We start from the raw sequence: 16,425 nt of genomic DNA, 5'->3' as shown, positions 1-16,425 counted from the left end.
GCATTTGCATGGCAAATTTCTACTTCTGACCTGAACAAAATGCAAGAAAATTCAATTGAAATACCCAGTTGTTGCCAGAGAGAGGAATAAACAGGATACAAAAAGGCTAAGCACAATCAAAAGTGGAGACTGCTCTATCATAGATGTAAATAAATGAAATGAAACTGAACCCCAAAGTAAATGTGTAACTTTTTGTAAATGATCATTGTACTCATTTCCTGGTTCATCGAGGGGAGGACTAATGGGGCCATATGCCTTACTTTCCTTATTTTTATATAATTGTCCTGGCAAAATTGTCCCCTAGTTTTACCCAACTGCTTCAGTAAGTCCCTGCCACGCCACCTCAGCCGGTGTGTGGTGAGTGTTGTGGTGCAAAGTGGCCACTGTATTTCAACCAGGTGGGTGCTACACACTGGTGGTGGAAGCGAGTTTCCTCCTTTCACTGTCAAGTACTTTGAGATCATGCGGTGGAAGGCACTTAAATAAATGCAATCATCATCTTATCAATGAAATAACATCAGTGATAATGAAATATCCCTATTAATGAAATGAAATAACTATGCAGGCCAAATATTACTGAATTAAACCAGCTCTTTCAGGTACTCAAAGCATAAATCAATTACTTTTGAATGGGATACAGACAAGGCTTTTTACTGTCTGAAGCCAATCCCAGATAATGGGAACTGAAATATTGTAATTATATGTTATTGTTATATATTATTACACTTTGTATAGGACTCTCTTTGGTTTAATATTAGGTTCTTTAAGGATTTACATGTCTTACGTTTATTTACTATGAGACCATTTTTAAAGGGACAGTACATATTTACACCATAAATAAAACTTTGAACAAAACAAGTATAAAGTGAAGAATCAAGGTAGGTCCACAGTCTGAAGAAATTCTTCAAACCTTTCATATTCTCATCAGTGACGTGTCAGTTTCCCAACCTAAACACTGAAGGGGGGGGGGGGGGGGGTCTTCAAGCTGTAACGAAGGTCTGAGACTGGCAGGAGGAAGGCGGTCACTCAAGATTAAGGTGGGGCTCAAGTGAGCGATCATCACCACTCACTTCCTCAACACCGTGGCTAAGTTCCGGCCCCTTGCGCCCGATGTCCCGGTACCACACGGCCCCTTCCGGCCGCTCACACCACCCCTCTCTGGTCCTCGTGGGAGCGCTGGTGGAAGACGAAGGACACGGCGGCGTCCCAGGAGGCCTGCAGCACCGCGTCCCTCAGGCCCCTCTTGTCGGCGCAGTGGTGCCACTGGGAAAGGTCGCTGGTGCAGTCCGAATCCTCCGGAGGGGGGCGCGCCTGCCGCCCGTTCACACAGCGCCGGCAGCGGAACCTGCGGACGCACGGCCGGGACAGTCTCACAGGGACGAATCAAAACGCCTTAAAAAGGTTTTTTAACTCCGTTAAGGAGAGAAAACGTAAGGCGGCTAGCCTCCGAAACAAGCACGAGCTGAAGGAACAGGAACAGGCCAGGCAACGCATCACCAGGGAAGATACTCAGCACCTGCTGATGTCTATGAGTCACAGACTTCATGCACAATATGCGACAAAGTACTGAACATGACTACTTTCAGTTACATAACATTAATACGCCCCAAACATTATGGTGCCATGAAATGGGGGGCTACGTATGAAAAGTCCTTTAATTTTTCTGTCCTGTAAAACGGTGCAATCTACGGACATAAAAATATCCGTAAATAAAAGCGGAGAATGTGCACTTTAACCATATGTTTGATTACAAATCTAAAATTGTCTGAAGACAGATATATGTGTTGCTCACTGTATGTGTTGCAGTGTCAGTGCTGATGGTAAACTGGGCTGTTGCCTGGTCTGAACGCGTACCTGGTGTGTGTGTCGCTGTCAGTGTCCTGGGTGAGAGTGAAGAGCTCTTTCAGTTCCTCCAGGGAGAAGTGTCTCTCCACGTCCTGCTCCTCGTCCACCACACAGCTGCTCAGAGCCTTCTTATGGGCCTGTCTCTGCAGGATCTTCTCCTCGATCGTCCCGGTCTGCAGATGAAGGACAAGATGCCACATTTTAAAAACACCTTTTTTAGGATGCAGGCAAATGTCATTCAACTGGGTTTTAAGTTCTTGTTCAACAGTACCTTTTTTTGTTGATCATAGGATAATGAACAGGATTGTGGAACTGAACTCACAGAACAGAATTTTCTGAATCAAATTGAATCAAATAGTTCCATTGCTGCTACACATATTTCACACCAGTTTGAAAAATATGAGTTCCATAGTTGCAATATAAATTTTCCATCTTGAATTATTTTCAAGTGTATCCACCTGGTTCTTAATATAAATGTACTTCAAACTGCTTCCAGCCATAAAAAACTGGCTAGACACCCTCTGTGTCTCATTTACAGACTCACCGAAAGCAACCTGTAGATGTAGCAGGTCTTCTTCTGCCCATCCCTCCAGACACGAGCCATCGCTTGCTCGTCATTGGCTGGGTTCCAGTCAGGGTCAAACATCACAAGGCGATTTGCTCCAATGAGATTCAAGCCACACCCTCCGGCCTTGCTGCTGAGCATGAAGATGAACTCTGGGTTCTGGACAGAGGGAGACGAATCTCAGGTGAACACGGATGCAGGGATAATGCACACACTGCTTGTGATTTGACACTTTGAGAAAACAACTGAAAGCAGGAGTTCAATACTCACGGAGGGGCTGTTGAATCGCTCTACAACCTTGGCCCTTTTTTTGATAGACATTGTGCCATCCAGTCGAACGTAGAGGTATCTATTGAAAAGACCATATGAGCTTAACTCTCTTCTCTGCACACATTACTTTATACCAAAATACAAAAAATAATAATAAAAAAATGACTGTTAGAACTGCATCTTAAAGACAAATTGTGGATGATACTCAACTGAGGACACAGAATAGATGAACTAAGGACATGTCACTGGAGTATTGGTACCCTGTGGCAGACATTCAGTCATTTATTCACACAAAGCGTTCTTACCTCCGAGATCGGCACAACTTCTCAAAGAGGTCCAGAGTCTGTGTGTAGTTTGAGACGAGCACCACCTTGTCACTGGTGGTGCTTCTTGTCATGGCCAGAATATAGTCCAGAACCAGCATCTTTCCTGGAACACAAACCACTCAATTTAAGCCTTAAGTCTGTAAGGGTAAGGGCAGAAGCCCCCGATAACAAGTTCTTGAAGTCATGACCAGGTTCTGATTTTAAGGGTCCAAAGACAGTCTGCTGGGAAAGGGTATACCTAGTTTCAGCCAAATGGGCCTATGTGTGAGACAAGCACCAGAAATACAGCAGCCTCGAGTGCAGCCTTACCAGAGAGCTGGGGCTCCACTGCTTTAGTGGAGTATCCGGAGGGGAAGAGCTCCAGCGCCCCTTCAAAGCCCTCCTCCCCCTCCATGCACTTGTCATAGATGAGAGCTGGGTCTGAGCGCCAAATAAAACAGGATGAGACACACCAATGCAAGGCATAATACTATGCCGTTTACATGAAATACATAATCTTGGATACAGCCTGTGAGCCAATGATTTAATAGGAAAAAAAAATTGTGTTTTCAGTATTTGTCACTACAACTGCAATAATAATCAGGCAGAGGTGTATGTCTGCGATTGCATGTGTATTAAGAGGGAATGGGTCTATTCAGTGTTCATGCATTACCACTCAGGCAGTGGTGTAACTCACGGTTGCAGAGCTTCTTGAGGGAGGTGATGGAGGAGAGGGAGGACATGCTGATCTTTCCCTTCTGCAGCTCTTCCGCCGGCTTGGCCTGCCTCAGGAACTGCTTGTACAGCTCTGCCTGAAGAGGGGTCAGCCTGCAGGCGGAGGGAAAGGGGTCACTGCCGGGCATTCCAGCCGAAAAGACGTTCGGCTAAACGGTTTTACACAGGGAACACAAACACGACGAATACCTGGCCACACCATCATGTTAAATGCCATCCGATTCAGTTTTCAGTCATTTTTAAGCAGTACAGATTAAATTTTATATTAATTTCTGCAGGGATCTGCAGTTTTTGGCAATACCTGCAGCAGACAACCTGCTCGATCTTCACGGGCAGATACTTGGACAGGATGTCAGAGGTCCTCCGAATCAAACACCTGATGAAAGGGAGAGTGGCAGTGTAACCGTGTGGCAAACACAGCGCCAGTTCGCATGGCGGAAAATGAATGTAACTGCAAGCGACGGCCGTGGTTCGCTCACCGGTTTACGATGCCGATGAGCTCTTTGAGTTTTTCCTCTCCGCACTGCCGATCTTTGTCGCTGGCATCGGCGTCGCGCCCCTTCAAGATTGGCACCTCGAAGCGCTTCTTAAACTCCTGAGCAGTCCCTGAGAAAGACAACGGCCACTTTGTAGGGGCGTACACGTGAACGGGCCTAAGACTGGCTACATTTTAAAAGGTGCAGTGCTTGGTCATCCAATTACTTTATTTAATCTGTGGTACTGTAAATGAAAAGACCTACTCACCCAGAATGCCAGCATTGACAAAGTGCACCAGGCTGAAGTACTCCAGCAGGTCATTCTGAATGGGAGTCCCAGAGATGAGCACTCGACGTTGAGCATTCATGACATTCAGAGCCAAATATGTCTGGTTGTCAGAGTTCTTCAGTCTATGACCCTAAACAAGGAAATAAACATAAATCCCACTTGGCAAGTGTATTGGCTAGGACTACAAGTAACTTTGGTAAACTGTTTCACATTGATTAAATGTACATGCCAATTCTGAATTAAACACAAGTATTCAGAGCTAGCATGAGCATTAGTGAGCATTTTGACACGTACTAGTACTTCGCAACTTTCAAGTGGTGCTTAATTTCTGGTCATACCTCATCACAGATGACCAGACCAACTTTTCCTCTGTGCAAGACGTTAGCGTGCAGGCGGAAGGTTTCATATGAAATGATCAGGATGGGAGAAGGGACCCTCAAGCCATGCTGGGCCATGAAGTTTTCTAAAAAATCCAAAAACAACCAGCTCAGTGAAGATATCTGAAGAATGCTGTTATTCCTTTTACTCACTCAAAATGCATGAATTACAGTACATCTATTTACCACTCACACACTTCCATGGGACGTATACTGACAGTAAAATTATAAATCACTAAAGCAAATAGAATTGAACTGTACCATATTGCACTGTCAATGAGGAGATCACATCTGAAAACAATTCTTGTTTGAATTCCATGAAGCTCATTGGAAGATTCAAGACGCAGTAGGTTGCAGAATTTGCTAAATTGAGCTTAGATATCACATGACGACTAGCAATCTGAGGGCCCACTTGCTCACTCTGCATCCAGCTAAGTTTGCAGGGATAACCGATTAGGAGGCTTCTGGACAGCCACACAGTGCATAATAGCAATGATTCTAGTAAATGTGTGCCTACTTGGTAAACGTGCTGGCATTTACTTATAAGCAAATATATTATATACTATATTCAAACTGTTATGTAGAGAGCATATTCAAAAGGAATTTTTAGGGACAACTGACAACTCAATCAAGTGCCTTGTTATATAATATGACCAACAATTTTGACAACATTCAGACACAAAAATCAGTCCGCCAACTAGGCCACATAAGTACCACAAATGGCTGTTGAGAAAACCCACCGAGTTTTCTGTCGATCTCCTCCTTAGACCCGCCGTCTATGGCCAGGGGCTGGATGCGGTTGCCCAGCCACTTGCCCACTTCGTTGTGCCAGTTTCGCACCAGGCTGGAAGGGGACACCACGATGGCCTTGTCAATCTCAGGCTTGGCATCGGGGCTCTGGCGCAGGAGAGTCCACATCAGCGCGATGCACTGCAGGGTTTTTCCCAGCCCCATTTCGTCGGCCATGATGCAGCCGTACGAATCCTGGATACGCCTTCCGGTCACACAGTCCCACAGGAACTTCACTCCCTAAAGGGCGGGAAAAGAAGGCCATCACCTTACACAGGCCACTTCCCCTCTGAAGCATGAAATTATACTGTTAAAAGGGTGAAAGCTTGCCCAAATAAATCACACAGAAAATTTTTTGAAAAGTTCAGCTCAATCTTGAGTTCAGAACTAATGCCAGATCACTGATTTTCATGATCAGATCAGATGAACTTCAGATCAACAACTGAAAACAGTGAAAAAAGTTAACTACTGCAGTTGGACTGGACTTGCAATACCTCTCTCTGATGGGGTCGTAGGACTTTCCCAAGCACAGGATCCACGACAACATGCACAGGGAGCTTCTCTCTGCAGAAAGAAAGAAAGACTAGTTTACGCTTTCATAGGCCTTTAAACGCTGCTCTCGAGTAGAAGCGTGAGGCAGTTCAGTGTATCACGCTTCAGTCCAGCCCGGTTCAGGATGCACTCACTTTTCTGTCTTTATCATGTCATGGGCGCTCAGAGCTGGGGGCTCGTACAGAACCAGAGCCCCCTCTTCAAAGGGGTCATGCAGCGCCTTCCGGACGCCTGCTCGCTTTAAACCCAACGCTCGGATCCCCAGTGAACCTGCGAAATCCACAGAACAAGCCTGTCACTTTAAACAGAAAACATCCCGCAGAGTCAGCCCGCATAAAATCTCCATGCAAATGAACACAGTCAAAAGAAATATAATAAATAAAATGAATCAATGCATCAACATGTCATAGACTGCAATCTAAAAAGGAGCTCAGAAACATATCGTTGCTGCAATAAATTAGGGGTTGTTGTAATAGGTAATAAACCACATACCTGTGTAGTTTGGAATTGGAATCTTGAATGGTTTTGAGAGAATACTACGAATGAAGGCTTCCTAGGGGCACAAAAATAAAAGCAGATAAACAAACTTAATAATATTTAACTACACTAAAACCACCTAATTTTTTACGTCCACGTCATTATGTAATCGGAGATTAGGAAATGATTAAACAAATTTCAGTTGCAAAACTGAAGAAAGAAACCCAAATAACTTACATGTTTACCGCTGTCCAGACAGACCGGCCGGTTGGTCAGTTGTGTCAAGGGTTTTCTGAAGGGGGAAATATAGCTTTCTCTGCCAGATTCTGCCTCACCTTTCCGTCGCTTTTGAACCTGCGAAAAAACGTAGCGAAGTCGGACAGGTGAATCACAAATATACAAACAGCTACAATTACTTCAGCGGTAGTAGCTAACTTACAAGATACGCGAAAACCCAAATGTCATCACTTACAGCTTCTGGATGCCAGTCCTCATCTTCAGACGAATCTCCCCCTTGCTTCCTCTTGGCAACCTGGCTTGGTGCAAGGCTTCTCCTCTGAAAACGCAACGTGAGGAGATATGAGACATGAGACGTGAGACAATAAATGAAAAGCACGCGAAATTACCAACCATGGTTAGCCGATTAGCTAGATCCTTACCATTTTCTCTTTCCGGTAACTCGTGATTATAAGCAAGCCGACCGTTCATAATATAAGACTTTATTAATTTAAACCAAAAATTCCACTTTTGAATAATCTGAGCAAGTCAATTAAAAGGCATTGATTTTCTTCAAACTGGAGTAATTTCGCCGTTGTGTGACTTAGCTAGCTATCTTAATCGGATAGAATTTCTACTGTTCCTGCGCTCTGAGATTGCATTCAATCCTGAACACCAGCAAACTACATAATTACTAGACAAACTCCGATGTTCATTTACGGTGCGTAACTTCAGATAAAGTTGTCACAAAATGTAGCTAAACCAGGAACATAAGACTCAGCTTAGCGACAGATCCATGTTTACATACATTCAATATCCCGCGCGCCAGTGAAGTAGCCTACGGAAAGCAGGATTAACCAAACATAATATCGCGTTTCAGAAATCGGGCAAAATCGTTCCAGCACAATCACATTTCTTCTTATTATTCTTAGGGTTTTATGACGGTTGACAACCACAGTTCAGGAGCATTATCGCCACTGACTGGAAAGGAGTGTTGATCGGGATTCTATCAGCCTAACTTACAAAAAATTAAATATCCTGTTTATTAGCCCTGCGTAAAAATTAATTGTTGCCCTGAATTTCTTTGAAACATTCTCTTAAATCATAATTTATCCCCTTATCTCCTAGATTCTTAACCAAGATTTCTCTCTCTAAACGATATTTTGGGTATATCAAATAACAAAACATGCTCATCAGTCTCTTCTTGAAAGCAGTAATCACAACTCCCACTGTTGTATTTGCTCATTAGATTAAGTGTTTTAAGCCTGTATGTCCAAGTCTCATTCTGGATAAGACCGTCTTCTGTCTTCTACTCCTGCCTTCCTCATTATTCCCTCACTTTCCTGAATCTTGTCCTGTACTGTCACTATTCCATTGGTTTTATCATCTTTTCCTCCATCTTACTCATCTGCACTGAACTGGAATCAGAACAAGCAACCACCCAGAGTGGCCTTACTCCCTCTACTTACTGCAAAGCCAGTAAAATGGCAGTAATCTCACCTGTACATATGAACAGATGACCACTTAATCTTCATATATGATACTTCATATTCTGGGACAACAATTTAACCTCTCATTTTGTCATTGCTGGTTTTTGATGCATCCATATAAATTAGGACAAATCCATAATACATATTTCCTATGTCCAAAATTTTACATAAATGTGATGTCAAGGCTTTAGGTCTTTAATTAGCTGGGTTGCTACTGTCTTTTATCGGTAATTCCCAGTGCAATTACAGCTTCCTTCCAAACAGAAGGAAATCTCCCTTCTTCTCACACTTTATTGTAGAACATGAAAAAATATTATTTTGATCTTTACCTGGTGAAGTTATCCCCGATTTCTTAGTAACAGACTCAGATTCTACTGAAGTGGAAAGTATATTCATTGAAGCATTTATCTCCTCATTCTTTTACTCTGCTATTCTCTGTAATGGTTGCCTCTCGACCCCTTTTACTCTCTTCACTAATGTCATCAGAGCGGTGCACTTTGACAATTGTCTCTGAAAGCATTTCAGCCTTCTCCATATTAAACACTGCTAACCTTTCTCCATTATCTGAACCCGAGTGTCCATATTCTCTCTTTAGTCCATTAATTTTTTTAAATCATTCATTCCCCATATTTCTCAGACAGGTGTTTCTCTACCAACTGAGTTACAAAAATTACCTCAACACTTTCTTTTTGGATTTCTAATAGTTTTCCTTACAATAGCTTGCCTCCATTTATACTCAAATTATGTAAATTATGTGTTCTCTTCATAATTCTAAAAGATTTATTTTGATTTTTTTACAGCCTCATCACATTCTTTTGTGCATCAAGATTGTTCCTTTTACTGCTACCACCTTTCCATGGGATAGATTGCTCTGCTGCCACTAATATTGCTTCAATTATCCTCTGATTTACCATTTCAATTTTTTTTTCATATCAATTTTCATTTTTTCTTGCTCAATCATATCCTCAAATGTATCCCAATCTGCCAATTTAAAGTTCCACTCATTTAATCTCTTTTGCATCTCTTTCTACTTTAATTCCTAGTTTCATTAATATTGGATAATGATCTCTACCCAAAGTAGACTCTCATATCATCTCCCATGAACATTTTCTTGCTACAGATTCAGAGGCTAATGTGACAACAATAGTCGATTCATTGACTGTATTAAAATTTGCGCCTGTTTCATTTCCATCACTTAGACAAACAAGCTTTTTATTCTCCATTAATTCTTCCATTAACAAACAATTGGCATCATTATGATCTACCCACACTGTACTGTGGGCATTACAATCTCCACACCAAATAATATTTCTATCTAAATGTGTTTTTATTTCATTAAATGACTCAAATTCTATTTTTTTTTTTACATGGGTTGTAGTAATTGAATATTTTCAAACTCCCTTCCTTTATCAAAATCTGCACTAGGTATTCTAACTAATTCTATTTCCTTTTCGTAATTCTTTATATTTTAATCCACCCCCCCCCGCCCCCCCCCCCCCCCCCCAACCTCAAGTTTCTTGATTTCCCTCCCCACCTCTTATAGGCTGTTTGCTTTCAGTTCCTCCAAGTTTTCTTCGACTGGTACACCTGTTATTACTCCTCTTTGTAACCTGCCTTCACCCAACATATGATTTCCTACCTTCTTCCCACAAATATTCTTGATCCTTAAGGCCTTATTTCTCTGTTTTACGTTTTTTCATGTCTGATGAAAAACACGTTTTCATCATACAGAAAATGCCAGGTTACGCACACATACAAAGCACTGTCTATAAGTCATTAATTCAAACTGGTAAAATCTGTATGCCTGCTATTAAAAGCGTTGATATCAAAATTACGCTAAGTTACAAGAAATAATATAGGCTATTTTAGCTCACAAATTACACAAGCTGTATTCCAAAGCAACCAATGTTACCCAATGTTTCCTAAATTGTTTCAGTTGGCTGATGTACCTAAATGTCCAATGGGAAGATGCCTTCTTTGTGGGCCTGGAGCATTTGTGATGATGTAACGGACGGGAAAAAGCAGATGAAGCTAATTTGATAATTTCATTGCTAATTTCCTTTGCGTCTACCCCATATTGTTTTACTATTAGTTTTATTCTATTCATCCCAGTCCATATCATCCTCTTCCTCTGAATTCCCTCCACTGCTAGCTGCCAGTCCACAGATCCAGACAAAGTCGAGTTTATGTGTCATACAACTGGCAATAATTATTTTGAATTTTAATTCCGTTTACAAGTTTATTTGAAAATCCTGCGTCTCTCCACTCAACTCCTGCCAGAGCTCTCCATCTTCCTCCCTCCCTCCATGCTGCCAGTGTTCACACCCCCAGCTTGGAATTTCACATTGTGCAAGTTTATTTTTTATTTGACCGAGCACCTGTGATTTCATAGTACATTTTTGAGAAACCAAATATAAGAGTAGCCTAATATTTATTTTATGGGAAAGATGTTTTTTCCACAAGGTGGCAGCAGAGCAACTGAATTTATGGAAGCCGACTTAAATGCATGTACATCGACTTTTGTGGATTATTTTGAATGATTTTTATTCATTATGGTATGAAGAACGAATATAAGAATTAGGAATATTGTCATATTTTCAGAATTACAGCCAATTATATGTGTGAAATCTGTTGGGATGTCCCAGTTGAAATACACCCATACACGTTAAATGAGTAATGGTGTTAATTTTTCTTGTTTTGTTCCATAAAATAAGCTTGACTCACTCCTGAGTCACCCAGAGACGCTAGGGCTCCCGGGTATACATGAATACCAGACAGAACATGAGAGGCTTAGTTTCTTTTAAAATTATGAAGCACATTTAAGAGAAACAAAAATATGCAATTAAAAACTCATTGAGCATTAGAATTGTAATAGAAATGGCTATTCATTACTTAAGGCCATCCTTTCTTTTGATATTGTTTTTATTAATTATTAGTAAATTATAATTTTATTCATAATACTGGCACTCTGGTTCATCAAGTTTACTTGTCCAAAACTAACCAGGCAATAAATGAACTATTATGCCCTGTCAGAAAGATTTCAACAGAAATACTCATCTTAGAACAAAAAACAATAAATGCACAGTTATTAGAAGATTAATTAAATATACGCTGCGAGCCCAAACATCTAAAATTATAAACAAGATGAGATATTTAGTCACATAATGATGAGAGGTACTGTAATATCACAGCATTTAACTGTGCAATATTACAGTTAGATAGACATTAATTGTACAGTATCCCTCTAAGAAGGCTTATGAGTCCTTATACTCCCAAATTTACAATAATCACACTTTTAAAATATCTAACTTTTGTGCTATTCTGCTAAGAGAAAAAATATATTATGTGCAGCAAGAGGTTAAGGGAGGACTGAAAATAAGGATGAGAGGTAATACTATTCTTCATTATTTCACACACGCAATGTGATCCTTTGGGAAGTCTGAACAACAAACAATTAATCCTAATTACACAAAGAGCAATCAGAATCAGAAGGATAATTTGAAATGCAGATTTCCTCCCTCTAAATCCCTATCACAGGATAAATATGAATATTTCTGATATTATTCAACAATTTAATGTTATTCTGGGTAATTACACAGCTCTGGTATTAGGTTTGAGCCAATGATTAAAAAAAAAAATCATACAAAACCAAAAAGACACAATTCCCATTTTATTAGCCCTTGTTATATACCATAGTGTTGAATACAGAAAACAACTTGTCTGTCAGTAGAGGGCAGTATGTATCTCGCAATCAGGTTGTATGTTTCTGCAAAGACTGCAACAAGATTATAAATGAGTTTTTTTTTCTGTTGACTTGTGATTGAATTCCAGATTTTCTGGTAGTATGAACATAACCGAACACCTTCTCATACCCATAACAAGATTTCACTGAGATATTGAAACTGCAATTTTAGTTCTTCAGGTTTAGTGTCCCAAAGTAACCTGGCAACCAGGAAACTCTTCTCAGCCAACTGGCAAGTACTAACTGGACAAACCAAATGAGTATACTTGCATTATGCACTTTAAATCACCAGGATTTGGACAACCTATCTGAGTGTTGTGTTCCCAATCATCATTTAAAGGCCCCTTCTTACTGGATCAAGGGGTCAGTCTAAAACCAATAAACTGTAGGTAGAGACCAGCCTACTTTCTGTTTGTTCTGCTTGTTTCGGATTCCTCTCTCATTCATAGCTGAGGACGTCATAATTAGAGACTGATGCACATTGATGCTAAACGCTCCTGTTTATTCTTTTTGGACTAAAGAGGATTATTTTGTTTTTCCATTTCTACTTAATTTCCCCCTAAAATTCAACAAGTCGGAGGGTTTTCATTCCATCTGCCATCATCACCCTTTGTTTATCAAATCAAATTTATTTTATTTGTATAGTGCTTTTTATCGAGAACTGTCACAAAGACGCTTTACAGAATAGCAAGGCAAGAGACAGAGCACAAAGAGCAAACACCAGGCCTGAACCCCCAAATAGCAAGCACATGAGGCGAAAAACTCCCAGTGGGGAGAAAAAACTCCCAAATGGAAAGAAATCTCAGGTTTATGAATTCCATCTTCTTAACTGTGTGAAATTCAGCACATCTTACTTTCAAGGCTTAGTCACCCATACTGTAGATTTTCAGGGCTTAGAATGAGACCAATTAGGAACAGCCACTGAACAAGTTCTGTATGCCTTCAATAACACAGAAGACATCCACGATACTGGAAAACTGATCACTTCATTTACTGCAGTTCAGAATCAATATACAGATTCAGAGGAGGAAAAAAATATGGAATCCATGTATGTCTTGCAAAGTCTATATTGGCTTAAAAGAACACAGTCCCTTTCATAACAGACTCCATAGAATTGCAACAGAACAAATAATCTACCTCAACATCAAGTCTGGCCATGTGAGCAACAGTATTGAAGTAGGGTTTCAAAAAGTCTGGAATAAAGTCCACACACTACGATTATTGCTCCCAGAAAAAAAACATATTCAACCAGACTCAACATTTTGCCCCACACTGGGTCTTTGTTCGGACAATAATGAATTTGACTGCAGCCGAATAAACAGACTTGTGAGTTATCTGGCATGATGACATCAGGTAGGGAAAGGTGCCTACAATGATAGAAATACATCAAATTACTTCTGGGCGGCATGGTGGAGAGGTGGGTAGCACTGTCAAGCACAACAAAAAGGTCCCTGGTTTGAATTTTCTGTGTGGAATTTGCATGTCCTCCCTGTGTTGGTGTCAGTTTCCTCCAGGTACTCCAGTTTCCTCCCATAGTCCAAAGACTATTTGAAGTCTCTGAATTGCCCGTAGGTATGAGTGTGTGATTGAGTGGCGTGGTTTCTTTGTAGCCTTTCAATGAATTGTTCTGGTCTCTCAAAGACTTTACTGAATTTCACATTCCAAATGTAGCTACCTTAAATATAGGAAGACACCACATCAAGTTGACGTTGGGAGTAAAGCCAGACCGATTGCAATCACTGTCATACAAAGTCACCACCTGAGTCCTATTTTTCAGCCAGGAAAAACCCGAAAAACAATTGGTAACTATAACTAATAACCACATTATTTATTTGGACTTGGTACGTATTGTCCTTTTCTTCATTTGCAGCTGAAAAAAAATCAGCCTTATTCCAGACATAGCTTTTCAGAGCTTTTCACAGTCAACGTCAGTCAACTTGTGCAGCTATGCTTGAATACTGTCTCTATCAAAGCTGTGATAGGCAATTCCAAGGAGGAACTGACAGCTATGTACAATTTGTCAGTAACTATACTGAAATGAATTTATATTTTTTGTTCATATAAACACAGTATATCTCTGTGTAAACTTTCTATTTTTACCACATAAGGAATAATACAAATATTGCATAATATATTACAGTGGTTGTATTGAACTGCAATGTCTGTTAAAAAGATTAAATTAGATAAGCCATTTTTTCCAGCTATGTTTTATGTGAACTAGAAAGACCCTGATTGGTGGCTGAGATGTATGGGAACCTCGTGGACTGAGAGGTGATTTTATCACCTGCACAGGCAAGCCATTTCTCACAAATTCCACCACAAACAAATTTTCAGAGCTCCTCTAAGAACTGAAGTATACTGCTGAAGGTTTATGGGAAAGGGATAATCATTCTGAGCAGGACCATATTCCTTAGAGAGGAGATTTATCGTACTGCACTAACAGGCATTCTGCAGTGGAGGTAAAAAAAAGGGAATTAGTTTAACAAAGAACAATCCATTATCAAGTGAATCTCATGAACAAAGCACACAATATCACAAATTCAATATGGCCTCCTAGAAGCACACATTTTCAAATGGCCTTTCTTATAACATTTAATTATTCACTATGAGAGGAACATGTTTACACCAAAATGAAATAGAGAATGAATCCAATCCTTCATGCTAATTAAACTGAGATGTGACTTTACTGCCAAGTTTTACATCTCACCCATAATGCAACGCATGTCAGTTCCTCAATTCAATTCACTGTTGAATTGGAACTGCCAAGTCCACCTTAGTACACCAGTGATTCAATTCAGGTTCAGAAAACAAAACGTGAGCATCTGTGCCTGTGATATATGAATAGTGACCACTTTATTAAGTTAACCAGTTTGTCAAAGCAAATAGCCTGCTCTTCCAAACTGCAAATCATGTGGCAGCAATGGAATATATAGAGTATGCAGTCATGATGAAGAGGCTTAGTTGTTGTTCGATCAAACATGATAATGGGCAAGATGTGTGATCTAAGCAACTTTGACCATGGTATGATTGTTGATTCCAGATGTGGAACCAGGTGGTTCTAACATCTCAGAAACAATTGCCCTCCTGGGATTTTCACATACTACAATCTTGAGAGATATTGTTCAATAAACCAAAAAATTCCACTGAGCGCCCGTATTGTGGGCAAAAACACTTTGTAGATGAGAGAGCAGATGAGAATGGGCAGACTCGTTCAAGCTGACAGAAAGCCCACAAATGCTCAAAGAACAGCTGATTACAGGGGTGTGCTGAAGAGCATCTCTGAACGCCCAATATATCAAGCACTGCAGCAGAAGGGCTACAGCAGCACAGGCCCATGAAGGGTTCCACTGCTGTCAGCTATGACCAGGAAGGTAAAGCTGCACTGGGCACATGATCACCAAAACTGGATGATTAAAAATGGGAAAAACATTGCCTGATATGATAAATCTTGATTTCTGCTGCAACGTAGTAGGGTCAGAATTTGGTGTAATGAGCATGAGTCCTTGCCTTGTGTCAACTGTGCAGGCTGCTGGTGGTGGTGTGATGGTGTAGGGAATGTTTTCTTGGCACACATTTTGCCCCTTATTACCAATTGAGCATCGTTTGAATACCACATCATACCTAGGCATTGTTGTTGGCCATGTGCATTTTTTAACCACAGTCGATAAGTATTTAGACTTAGACATATTCAAATGGATACTTCCAGCAGGATAATGCCCCATATCGCAAAGCACACATCATCTCAAGCTGGTTCCAGATACGTGAAAGTCGGCCTGCATAGTCCCCAGATCTCAATCCAATGAATCAAACCACATTTGAGATGTGGAACGAGAGGTCCGCAACATGAATGTGTCGGCAAAAAATCTAAGAGATTCATTGAGTCGGCATGGACAAAAATCCCAAAGTAATTTGTTCACACTGTGTGATGCTATTGAGTCAGCATGGACCAAAATCCTAAAGGAATGTTTCCAGTCCCTAGTGGAATCCACGCCATGAAGAATTCATGACTGTTCTGGAAGCAAATGAGCGTCCTACCCAGTACTAGATAGGTGTACCTATTAATGGATATTGACTGTATATGTACAGTATATGGAGGTGTCGTGGCATCACAGACTCTGAGATGTATGCAATTTACAACTTTGGCATTTACCAGATTCTTTTAGCCAAAACAACTTAAAGAAGGGGTGTTTAATATGGTTAGAAAACCATCACAAGACGGTGAAGTAAACCCATGTCACTATGTCACAGATTGCCCTGCCCTTGCTGGACTTATCCCATCTGAAAGCATAGACTGGGA

The 16,425-nt window shown here is 40.7% G+C and overlaps 1 protein-coding gene across 1 annotated transcript; it reads right to left on the bottom strand.

The window, feature by feature from the left end:
* Window positions 1-796: 796 nt before the first annotated feature.
* Window positions 797-7,725, bottom strand: rad54l (RAD54 like). The gene is made up of 18 exons (XM_035415561.1): window positions 7,340-7,725; window positions 7,153-7,236; window positions 6,918-7,034; window positions 6,696-6,756; window positions 6,338-6,473; window positions 6,146-6,215; window positions 5,603-5,891; window positions 4,824-4,948; window positions 4,465-4,615; window positions 4,200-4,326; window positions 4,022-4,096; window positions 3,683-3,813; window positions 3,316-3,426; window positions 2,986-3,109; window positions 2,681-2,759; window positions 2,390-2,569; window positions 1,855-2,018; window positions 797-1,345 (listed from the first exon to the last, which is right to left on the bottom strand). The coding sequence occupies exons 1-18, from the start codon at window positions 7,340-7,342 to the stop codon at window positions 1,144-1,146; spliced, it is 2,229 nt and encodes a 742-aa protein (XP_035271452.1). The 5' UTR covers window positions 7,343-7,725; the 3' UTR covers window positions 797-1,143.
* Window positions 7,726-16,425: the final 8,700 nt, after the last annotated feature.

The sequence above is a fragment of the Anguilla anguilla genome, chromosome 4 (genome assembly GCF_013347855.1).
Source record: "Anguilla anguilla isolate fAngAng1 chromosome 4, fAngAng1.pri, whole genome shotgun sequence".
NCBI lineage: Eukaryota > Metazoa > Chordata > Actinopteri > Anguilliformes > Anguillidae > Anguilla > Anguilla anguilla.
Note: the sequence above shows the minus strand (reverse complement) of the source record. Positions and strands in the feature narration are given on the sequence as shown.

Excerpts from the sequence above, each read along its gene's own strand:
- rad54l (XM_035415561.1), bottom strand. Across the intron at positions 3,814-4,021 it reads GAGCAGGTTGTCTGCTGCAG|GCTGACCCCTCTTCAGGCAG; the intron begins GTATTGCCAAAA and ends CTCCGCCTGCAG. Across the intron at positions 2,760-2,985 it reads AAGTTGTGCCGATCTCGGAG|ATACCTCTACGTTCGACTGG; the intron begins GTAAGAACGCTT and ends TCTTTTCAATAG.